A 10,912-nucleotide genomic window follows, 5' to 3' on the forward strand; every position below is an offset into this window, starting at 1 on the left:
ACTACCCCGAAAGAGCATGACTAGAATATTCCGTGTAAAGATTTAGGACCCGAGGCCGCACGCATTGGCTCAGAGCCCACGATTGAGATGGGGTTTCCTCCAGATGGCCGGAGTTCAGAGGCTGTTACTCTGGGCTGTGGGCATCAAGGGACAGTGGGGATGCAAGGTCTGCAGCCCTGGGTTCACTCGGGACATCGAGTCCCAGCTGCCTGAGCCGAGACCAGCCATTGAATCTGCTGGCACCTCAGCGAGTCTATCTTGTCCCCTCTCCCCGTTCCTGTGACAATTCCGTGTAAGGGAAAGCCCTCTGCTGCCTAGAGCCCCAGTTAACCACCGGAGGCAGAGGCGCGAGGTCTCCCACTTGCTCATGAAGGCCACGGCCTCGGACACCCCCGAGTCAGCGACGGGGACAAGGGGGAGGAAGCACATGGCGCGCCAAGGGCACTGCACCTGCGCGCGGTCCCGCCCATCCCGCCGTCCCGCAAGCCGGACTCGGGGCTTCTACACCTTTATTGGCCTGGGCCGCCCGGGTTCAGGGGTCCTCGTAGCCCGTGGGCAGGGCGTTGAAGTGCGGGTTGTGGAAAAGCGTGTGGTTGCCGTCCCCCCAGGAGTAGGGCTGCGGAGAGAGGGAGGGGAGCACAGGTCAGCAACGCCCGCCTGGGGTCCCGCACCCCGTCCTGCCCCACGTCCCGCCCCACGGCAGGGCCTCGGCCGCCTACCTTGGTGCGGATGCGCAGGTGGTGGTAGGGGATGAACTCGGGGCGCTCGCGGTGACCTGCGTGGAGCCAGCAGTTGAGGGTGCACAGGGCCACGCTGGGCAGCGCCAGCACGAAGGTCAGGAGGCGCCAGGTGTTGGCTGCGGGCGGCCAGGGGAAGGCATGTGAGTCTGGGCTGAGGAGGCCTGGTGGCTGGGGGAGGGCGGTCTCCGGGACCCCTGGTGGACCAGGTGGGCAGGGGTAGGCCGCACCCTACTCACCTCCGGCGCCTCCGTGGTCGCCCTTGGCTGCGGTGGCCAAGCCCCGGCTCAAGGCCCTCAGCGGCAGGGCCATGGCGTTGAGGACTTTGGGCAGGACTCTGTGCTGCAGGCTCCTTCCCCCAGGCCGCTCTCTCCTCCCCTCTCTCTGGCCAATCACCTGTCCAGCCTGGGACGTGCGGGCCTATTTTTAGGGCGATTCTATCTTTAAAATGGGCCCTGACTGGCAGGAGGGCTCTGCGGACAGCTGCCCTCAGCTGCCTTTTATCTTAGCAAGCAGGCAGGCATCTGGAGTCTGAAATGCCAGTGTTACTGTAGCCTGTACCTAGGCTAATTGGCTGACACAGGGTATGCTTTTAATAAATATTTGTGGCATTCGTTGTGTCTTCTGCTTGTTCATTTTTTTTTTTAAAAAGATTTATTCATTCATTTGAAAGGGAAAGTTACAGAAAGGGAGAGGCAGAGGCAGAGACAAAGACAGATTTCTTCCATCTGCTGATTCACTCCCCAGATGTTTGCCACGGGCAGGGCTGGGTATACCAAAGCCAGGAGCCAGGAGCTTCATCCAGGTCTCCCACAGGGGTGCAGGGCCCAAGCACTTGGGCCATCTTCTGCTACTTTCTCAGGTACATTAGCAGAGAGCTGGATTTATTCAATTTTACTTAGAAAGGCAGAGGGAGACAGAGGAGAAGGGTGGGGGGGGGAGAGAGGGAGAGAGATCTGCATACCCTGGTTCATTTCCCAAATTCCTAAAACAGAGAGGGCATTGGACGGAAGCCATGAGCTCAGAACTCAACCCCTGTCTCCACTACATGGGCTGCCTTCTGCTGCCCCAGGATGCACCTGCAGGAAGCTGGTTTTGGAGGTGGAGCTGGGATCAGACCCAGGCCCTGCTCTGCAGGATGCAGGCATCCCAAGCTGCGTCTGCCCTGCTGACCCCACACCTGCCCTTCATGCCCTTTGACCTGGAAGTGCACCGGTCAAGTCACAGTTCTTTGCAAGGAGCAGGGCTCACTCTCAGCATGGTATAAGGTCAGTATGTGAGAACCACGGGTAGCCCACAGTGTCTCTGCTATGGCCACTGCAAACCGCACATCCAGAAGCCTCCGTGTGGGCCAGCTGCCCCAAGAGCCCACCAGGGCCCCCACTGCTGCACCCCGGCTGCCAGAACCTTCGTCAGCGCTGCCTGGAGAGCCACACGCTCACACCACACTCCCTTTTGCACCCAAAGGAGCGCTGCACCAAGCCTGTGCCCTCGGGTCTCTCTCCGCTGAGTCAGCAGGCCACACAGGTGCACCCATCAGCTGTGCCTGCGTCACTGCTGTGCCCTTGCTCTGTGAAAGGCTGGGAAGGTGAGTTCTGCCTTCAGCTGCGTGGAGTGGGAGCTGCATTGCAGAGAAAATCCCCAAACACAGGAAGAACATTGAAAAGATCCGGGGTAGCCACGAACCTGACCGTGCCTACTGCAAATGAAGTTCTTGAAGTCTGAAACTCGGACTGCCTGGAGGAGAGAGAAAGCCTGGGCAGGACCACAGCAACCCTAGACCCCAGCAGCTCTCGGGAAAGCCACAGGGTTGGGCGCGCTCACCGTTTCATCCTCAGCACCCGGCACAGAGTGGCTGTCCTGAAACCCGTATTTGATAAATGGGTGAGCATTGCTGCATTGTGCCCCTGCAGAAATGGCGTCTCAGAGCAGCCGTCCAGCAGGATGCCTCAGCTGTGAGCAAAGGCCGAGGAACCCAACGGAGGAACAGTGAGGAAGGTGCATTTCCTGAAGGGGCTGTGCACCTGCTCCTCCTCGGATTCTCAGCTGAACAGTAGCTCCCAAGAGGCTGCTGCTGTTTTATTTTAGGGACCTTGTCGAGCTGTCAAATGTTGCTAAAGTACCCCTGAGCCCTGAGATGAAACTGAGCTTTGCCTACTGTTGCTTTTCCCACCTTGGCCTCTGGCATGGCTGCAGACATGGGGCCTTAGTCCGGGTAAAGTGACCTGGCGTCTCCCTCCACACAGGCCCCTCGGATCCCCGCCTGCTCAAGTAAGAAAATGGCTCTGGAGATATGAAACCAGGAGGGGAATTTTAGCTTGAGAAAGTTCCGCCCTCCATTTTCCGCCACTATATAGCCTCTTCCTCTGACACCACGTCTTGATGGACACTGTCTAACAGCGTTCTGGGGGCTTCCTATCCCACGTTCTCATCATGGGAGCTCCCACCTTGAGAATTCAACGAATGCCTCCAAGGCTGCTCCCACCCTTTGCACCTGGCGCCCTCGTGTTGTGCATGGTCGCTTGCGCCCTCGTGCGGTGCTTGGCCGCAGTGCCCAGAGACTTTGGCTCTGCACGAGTATCTGGGTTTTTTCTCCAATGCCTTTGAATGTAGGCGAGCAGAGTTGTCTCTGCAATCCTTGCTACCCCCTTTGTGTCCTACGTTCTTCCTAACACGAGTGGGTAACTGGGTGCCTGCCGCAGTTGCTGGCCTCTAGAGGTTCAGCTCTTCTTGGTTGTAGATGAGGGAGGAGCACACTCAGTCCGCAGCATCCCAGCCCTGTGCCACACACACCTCTGCTGTGGGCGGTGAGGGTGTGGTCCACAGCTCAGTGTATTTCTCTAGGCTTCTTCTGGGACGCTCTGTACCCTGGCCATACCTTGCGAAGATTAGGGGTGGGCATTGTGGCATGGTGGGTTAAGCCGCACCACTCGAAATGCTGGCATCCCGTATCTGAGTGCCTATGCAAATCCCGGCTACTCTGCCTCCAGTCCAGCTCCTTTCCAACGTGCCTGGGAACCAGATGATGGCTCCGCTCCTTTTGCTCCTGCCACTCACTTGGGAGGCTGAAATGGTCTTGGCTCCTGGCTTTGGCCTTGCCCAGCCCTGGATACTGCAGCCATTGGGGGGAGTGAACCAATGGATGGAAGATCTCTCTCTCTCTCTCTCTCTCTCTCTCTCTCTCTCTGTCTTGTCTTTCAAATAAAACAAATGAACCTTAAAAAAAGTTCAATCACAGCATGCAATCTATTACGTCAAAATTTGTTCATGGTGCCCTAGGACAGAATACTCAAAGTCGGAATTATCTCTCAAGGGCAACCGTGTAATGCTATAGGATCTGCACTAGCCAGGCTGAATGGCAGAGGGAGCTGTAGATACGGCAGAGCCAAGGGTGGAGCCCACCTGTGGGCTGATGGCAGTAGGGTGGGAGCCTCAGAAGAGGGGCTCTTGTCTCCCTCAGTCCTTGGGAGAGGCTTGGGAGCCTGTTCTAGTGAACATCCATTGCTTTGTGTCATCTTCCCAACTTCTCTTAACAGAAAAAATAAAGACATTAAATTCAGGCTGGCGACGTGGCTCAATAGGCTAATCCTCCACCTTGCGGCGCCGGCACACCAGGTTCTAGTCCCAGTCGGGGTGCCAGATTCTGTCCCGGTTGCTCCTCTTCCAGGCCAGCTCTCTGCTGCGGCCAGGGAGTGCAGTGGAGAATGGCCCAAGTACTTGGGCCCTGAACCCCATGGGAGACCAGGAGAAGCACCTGGCTCCTGCTTTCGGATCAGCGTGGTGCACCAGCAGCAGTGCGCCGGCCGTGGCGGCCATTGGAGGGTGAACCAATGGCAAAGGAAGACCTTTCTCTCCATCTCTTTCACTGTCCACTCTGCCTGTCCAAAAAAAAAAAAAAAAAAAAAAGGAAAGAAAGAAAAAAAGAAAAGAAAAAGAAAAGAAAAGAAAGAAATTAAATTCAGCGGTTTATTTGAGCAAAGAATGATGTACAGTTTGGGCAGGGCCCTAAGCTGAAACATGTCAGAGTGTTCCCCTTGTAGGAATCTTTTAAGGGGGGGGGGCAGCGCTGTGGCGTAGCAGTAAAACCACAGCCTGCAGTGCCAGTATCCCATGTGGGCGCCGGTTCGAGTCCAGAATGATCCACTTCCAATCCAGCTCTCTGCTATGGCCTGGGAAAGCAGTAGAAGATGGACCAAGTCCTTGGGCCCCTGCACCTGCATGGGAGACCCGGAAGAAGCTCCTGGCTCCTAGCTTCGGATCAGTGCAGCTACAGCTGTTGCAGCCAATTGGGGAGTGAACCAGCAGATAGAAGACCTCTGCCTTTCCTCTCTCTGTGTAACTTTTTCAAATAAATAAACAAATCTTTTTAAAGTCATTCATTTTTCATTGATTTACTTAAGACAAAGAGCTATTCAATGCACTGCTTCATTCCCCAAATGCTAACAGCATTTAGGTCTGGGCCAGGCTGAAACCAGAAACCCAATCCAGGTTTTCCATGTGGATGCAGGGGAGCAAGTACTTGAGCCCCAACCTGCTGGCTCCTAGGCTGCCCATCAGCAGGGAGCTGGAGTCAGGAGCAGAGCTGGGACTTCATCCAGGCTTTCTGAGATGTGCTGTAGGCATCTCAGGCAGTGTCTGAACCCTGCCAACAGCCAACACCAGAGAGCTTCATGCTCTTGAGCCATGGCCGGTCGCCTCTGGATGCAGTAGCAGGACGCTAGCTGGGACATGACTGTGCACTCTGATGTGTGATGCAGGCTTCCCCAGCAGTGATTTAACCTGTTGTGGCATAAAGCCCGCTCCAGGTGGGCCTTCTTTGGACCCACCCCTTTCATTCTTTCCCTAGAAGTGAGTTACCACTTGAAAGTGACCCAGTGGGGCAGGCATTTGGCACAGTGCTTAAGCTGCCTCTTTGGATGCCTGCATCCCATCCACTGAAGTCCCTGGGTTCAAGTCCCAACTCTAACACACACCCTGGGAGGTACCAGAAGATAGTTCAAGTACCGTCATCCATGTGGGAGACCTGTGTTTAGTTCCTGATTCCTGGTTTTGCCCTGGCCCAGCCCCAGCTGTTGTGTGGACATCTGGTGAGTTGGTCGGTGGATGGAAGCTCTCTCTGCCTGTCTCTCTTTCTGCCTTTGAAACAAAAAGTTATAGAAAAATAAAAGTTATGTGCTATCATCATTCACCAGGGAAATGCAAGTTCGATGAGTAGGAGGCACCTGTTAAACTGCAAAAATCAAGTAAACAAAGAGGCATGGCAGAACTTTAAGGGGTGATGGAAAGATTCTACAGCGGCTGGCGCCGCGGCTCACTAGGCTAATCCTCCGCCTTGCGGCGCCGGCACACCGGGTTCTAGTCCCGGTCGGGGCGCCGGATCCTGTCCCGGTTGCCCCTCTTCCAGGCCAGCTCTCTGCTGTGGCCAGGGAGTGCAGTGGAGGATGGCCCAAGTGCTTGGGCCCTGCACCCCATGGGAGACCAGGAGAAGTACCTGGCTCCTGCCATCGGATCAGCGTGGTGCGCCGGCTGCAGCGCGCTGGCCGCGGTGGCCATTGGAGGGTGAACCAACGGCAAAGGAAGACCTTTCTCTCTGTCTCTCTCTCTCTCACTATCCACTCTGCCTGTCAAAAAAAAAAAAAAAAAAAAAGATTCTACAGCATGAGGGTGAAGGTGGTCACACCAGTATTGACATTCATCAAGGATCATCAAACTGTGCACTTCTAACGGGTGCATTTTATGTGTAACTTACACTTCAATAACACTATCAGTACAGACATGCTAAGCCTTTACTCAGATACCGAGGGTGGATAAAGCATTGGTGCTGACTGGCCAATTATTCTGAAAACCTTTTATTAAATTATAAATAAACTGGTTAATTAGCTAGCACTTATACTGACTACATGCCAGGTACGGGTCTAAGTTTCCACAAAAAGTTTGAGGCAGGGGCTGCCGCTGTGGCATAGTGGGTTGGCCATCTGCCCACAGTGCCGGCATATCATATGGGTGCCAGTTCAAGCCCTGGCTGCTCCACTTCCAATCCAGCTCCCTGGATTTATTTATTTATTTGAGAGGTGGGGGGGGGCAGAGAGAGGTGTCTTTCATTTGCTGGTTCACTCCCCAGATGGCCGCAACAACCAGAGCTGGGCCAATCCAAAGCCAGGAGTCAGGAGCTTCTTCCGGGTCTCCCACGCAGGTGCAGGGGCCCAAGCACTTGGGCCATCTCTTACTGCCATAGCAGAGAGCTGGATCGGAAGTAGAATGGCCGGGGCTCAAACTGGTGCCCATATGGGATGCTGGCACCGCAGGCAGCAGCTTTACCCACTATACCACAGTACCAGCCCTATAAATAAATCTTTTAAAAAAAGCGTTTGAGGCCAAAAAAATTGAAATTCATGCAATTTTTTGTAATATGTATTTTCCACTAACTGATGACTCCTTGTATGCATGGATTTCAAAACTGCACTGAAATAAACTTATCTTTTCATTCCATATTTCCATGAACTTTTTGAAGTCCCCTTATACTGATTAAACATCACAACACCTTTAAGATAGGTGGCCACCATTACTCTATCTCTGGGGCACAGAAAGGTTAAGTGATTGGCCAGAGGTCAACCATGTGTGTGGCCGACCCAGGATTCAGGTTTGGCTCCTCCTAGCTACTCTGCTACAAACCCCTCATTTAGCCAATTTTGTACAAGAAATCCTCTTTGTGGGGCCAGTGCTGTGGCGTAGCGGATAAAAGCCGCCACCTGTAGCACTGGCATCCCATATGGGCACCGGTGCAAGTCCCAGCCGCTTCACTTCCTATCCAGCTCTCTGCTATGGCCTGGGAAAGCAGTAGAAGATGGACCAAGTCCCTGGGCCCCTGCACCCGCGTGGGAGACCCGGAAGAAGCTCCTGGCTCCTAGCTCCGGATCAGCACAGCTCTGGCTGTTGCAGCCAATTGGGGAGTAAACCAGCAGATGGAAGACCTCTCTCTCTCTGCCTCTCCTTCTCTCTGTGTAACTCTGACTTCCAAATAAATAAATATTTTTTTAAAATCCTCTTTGCTCCATAATCCACCTGCTCTAACAAAACCTTCTTTGTATCTGCCTTTGGCCCAGGCTGCACAAGATGCACTAGAAACAGGCAGGGAACACCGAGACCCTTTTGGTTGGGGTAAGGGCTATCTAAGTTAATTCTCTGTGACCTCTACCGCTTATCCTGTCTTCACTACAGTGTGACCCTTCTGGGGAGTGGCTCCAGGCTATTAATAAATAAAGGTCAAGGCCCTGAACTGAGGCATTGGATGCGCGCGGGAGCTGGACTAAAGGTCACAGGCTACATTTTAACCTCATCCAACTGTGCAAGCCTCAGGGAGCGTCTGGGCGGGGGGCTAGCCCGTACAGGCTTAAGTCACAGCGATCTGAGAGCAAGCTGGCCACAGGGAAAGTGGGAGCTCCCGCCCCCAGCGCACGGGGTGGCAAAGGGCTGGATCCGGGAACAGGCGGAGGCCGGGACTTAGGCGGGCCGAGCCGCCGTGGCGGGGCCAGGGCTGCCGGAAGCGGCAGTTTGGGGAGGGAGTCAGCTTGCGGTGGGACGCGCGCTCCAGGAACAGCTGAAGAGGGCAGTCAGGGTGCTTGTCCCGCTCCTTCCCAGCCCGGTAACACTGAGTCAGTCGAGGTGCAGGGTGCGTTGCCCCAAACCGTGGGGGCTTGGGGGTGCTCGGGCCTCGGTGTTCACCCCCACTCTCCAGAGAGGGCCAGAGTCCAGCGCCAGAGAGGCCCCAGCCCGACCAGAGGCGGGTCCAGGGTGAACGCCGCAGAGGCGGGGCCGGGATGCAGATGAGGGCGTGGCTTAGCCGCCGAGTCCGAGCGAAGCCTGCTGGGAAATGTAGTCCCCGCAAGGGGTGCTGGGAGCCGGGGGCTGAACCGTCCTAAGGCCGCCTGTGAGGGAGTCCTCGCGGTCCTAGGAGGAGCAAAGCGAAAATGTCTCGTTCACTCTCGCTTCGGCCACGAGGACTGCCGTTCCGTTCCCGGCCGCCCCGCTTGCTTCCTACTTCCCCAGACCTGTCCCCTGCCCCTCCTGACACGGGGCCACGCAAGGCCGCCAGGAACCGCTGCGCTCCGGTCCCTAACTAGAAGCAGGGGGGAAGTGGCCAGCGGCGACCCCGCTTCAGATGAGGAGTTCTAGGTCCCAGGGGGCCAAGCCAGGCGAGGCTACATAAATCGGGAGGCGCCGCAGGAGCCGGAGACCCGGGGGGTGGGGCCGATTTCCGTGCGCATGCGCAGGTACTGGCTGCAGCCCCGAGCGCGCTGCTCCCCTCAGCTCGCAGGCGCGCCTGACCTGAGAAAAAGCCAGTGGGCCTGACCCCTGGCCTGCTACGGGCGGGGATGTACAAAACCGGGTGGCCAGCACTGGCTGTAGTTCCCTATTTTTTTTTAATTGGGTTAAGAGGGGCCGTTGTGCTGTGAGTTAAGCCACTGCCTGTGATGCGGGCATCTCATATCTGATCATCGGCTGGAGTCCCATCTTCTCCGCTTCCACCTTCGGCTCCCTGCAGATGTGCCTGAGAGAGCAGCAGAAGATGGTTCAAGTACTTGGGCCCCTGCCACCCATGTGGGAGACCCCAGGGGAGCTCCAGGCTCCTGATTTAAGCCAGGCCCAGTTTAGAACTTTGTAGCCATTTGGGGTGTGAACTAGTGGATAGATGATCTCTTTCTCTGGTTCTCCCCCCACCCTACCCCTGCCACCCTGCCTTTCAAATAAAGCTTTTTTTAAAAATTGTGTTAAGGCACTATTCATCTTGATGGGAGAGTACTTTGGCGCCCCCTTAAAGTCTGAGCTAAAAACTAGTACCTTGCTCATCTTAGCCTAGTTCTGCAAAATGCCAGCCCCAGTTACTTTGCATGGTTACAGGAATGGCCACATGCAGGCTGCTGTTGGAAGCTGAGAAGGTGTGGGTACCGTGGGGTGTGTGTAGAACTTGAGGTGGAGAAGGGGATGTTTCAACAGGCCCCCATCAGCACCCCTGACATCTCCATTACATTGTGTAGGCCCCTCTGTGAGAGCTGGGGTCCACCTAGGGTCCCAGAAGAACCGAGTCACTGGGTGGAATGCACAAGGGTTCTCATCTCCACCAGACTGTTAATAAAACATGTAGGCCAGTCTGATTGAAAGATCCTTTCACAGAGTTGAGCAAACCCCTCTAAGGAATTGCATTCTGGGGGTTGATTACTTGGAGTGGGGGAGACGTGCAGAACGTAAGGTGTTCCTCGTGGCAGCTTCAGGAAGGGCCTCCAAATGCATTGACCAAGGCTGTTGACTCCAAACCCTTCACCCTTAGCCAGCTCCGGGCACTCGGCCTGGCTTCCTGTTGCTAGCACGTTTCTCTTTGCCTGAGCGTTCTGGCTTGCCTCTGAAGAGAGTCTGTCTGCTGCTTGCAAGGTCCATTATGCCAATCAGTTAGTGCCCCTGAAAGCACCTTGAAACCCAGGACTGCTTGGGGTTGGTGTATTCACACTCCGGAGTTGGGAGTATCCGGTGGCAATGGGCACCCTCTAGTTGACCGTGGCTTCCACTTGGGTGACCTTCCTCACTCTTCTTGGTCCGGGGAAGTCGCCTGCCACATTGGACACTTCCCTAAGAGGAGGCTTAGGAAGCAAAGGGCTCAGGTCTGTGGACGGCAGCCAGTGGGGACCTGAGATTGTCGTCAGCTGAGAGAGGGAGCTCAGGAGCTCCTGCCGATTTGAATGCCCATGGCGTGTGACCCCTCTGCCCCAGGAACCCCCGCCTGCTCCCCACCGCGTCTCACAGCTGCACCTCGCTGACACTGCGCCCACAGCTGGCTCAGGGCTTCCAGGTTCAAGTGCCGCACTTGCTTTAGCGTTCGTGCATTACTTAACTGTTGAGTAAGTGTTAAATAAGCAATGAAAGCAGCCTGCTGTCAGGGCGGGCATTTGGCCTGGTGGTTAAGAGAGCAGTGGAAAGCCCACCGCCCACAGCAAGGGCCTGGGCTGATTCCCTGCCCCGGACTTGGTCTCCACCTTCCCACCCATGCAGACCCCGGGCAGCAGCAAGCGATGGCTCAAGTGCTTGGGTTCTGCCATCTAGATGGGAGACCTGGGCTGAGTTCCTGGCTCCTGTCACAGGCATCTGGGGGCTGAACCAGCAGATGGGCGCTCTCTTGGCACCCC

At 55.6% G+C, this 10,912-nt stretch overlaps 1 protein-coding gene across 1 annotated transcript; it reads right to left on the reverse strand.

Annotated features, from left to right (window-relative positions):
- Positions 1–492: 492 nt before the first annotated feature.
- Positions 493–1,207, reverse strand: LOC100341219 (cytochrome c oxidase subunit 6A2, mitochondrial). Its single transcript, XM_002721728.5, has 3 exons — positions 977–1,207; positions 720–856; positions 493–616 (listed from the first exon to the last, which is right to left on the reverse strand). The coding sequence occupies exons 1-3, from the start codon at positions 1,047–1,049 to the stop codon at positions 533–535; spliced, it is 294 nt and encodes a 97-aa protein (XP_002721774.1). The 5' UTR covers positions 1,050–1,207; the 3' UTR covers positions 493–532.
- Positions 1,208–10,912: the final 9,705 nt, after the last annotated feature.

The sequence above is a fragment of the Oryctolagus cuniculus genome, chromosome 19 (genome assembly GCF_964237555.1).
Source record: "Oryctolagus cuniculus chromosome 19, mOryCun1.1, whole genome shotgun sequence".
NCBI classification, from domain to species: domain Eukaryota; kingdom Metazoa; phylum Chordata; class Mammalia; order Lagomorpha; family Leporidae; genus Oryctolagus; species Oryctolagus cuniculus.

Excerpts from the sequence above, each read along its gene's own strand:
- LOC100341219 (XM_002721728.5), bottom strand. The coding sequence starts at position 1,049 with ATGGCCCTGCCGCTGAGGGCCTTGAGCCGGGGCTTGGCCACCGCAGCC. Across the intron at positions 857-976 it reads CGACCACGGAGGCGCCGGAG|CCAACACCTGGCGCCTCCTG; the intron begins GTGAGTAGGGTG and ends GGCCGCCCGCAG. Across the intron at positions 617-719 it reads ACCTGCGCATCCGCACCAAG|CCCTACTCCTGGGGGGACGG; the intron begins GTAGGCGGCCGA and ends CTCTCTCCGCAG.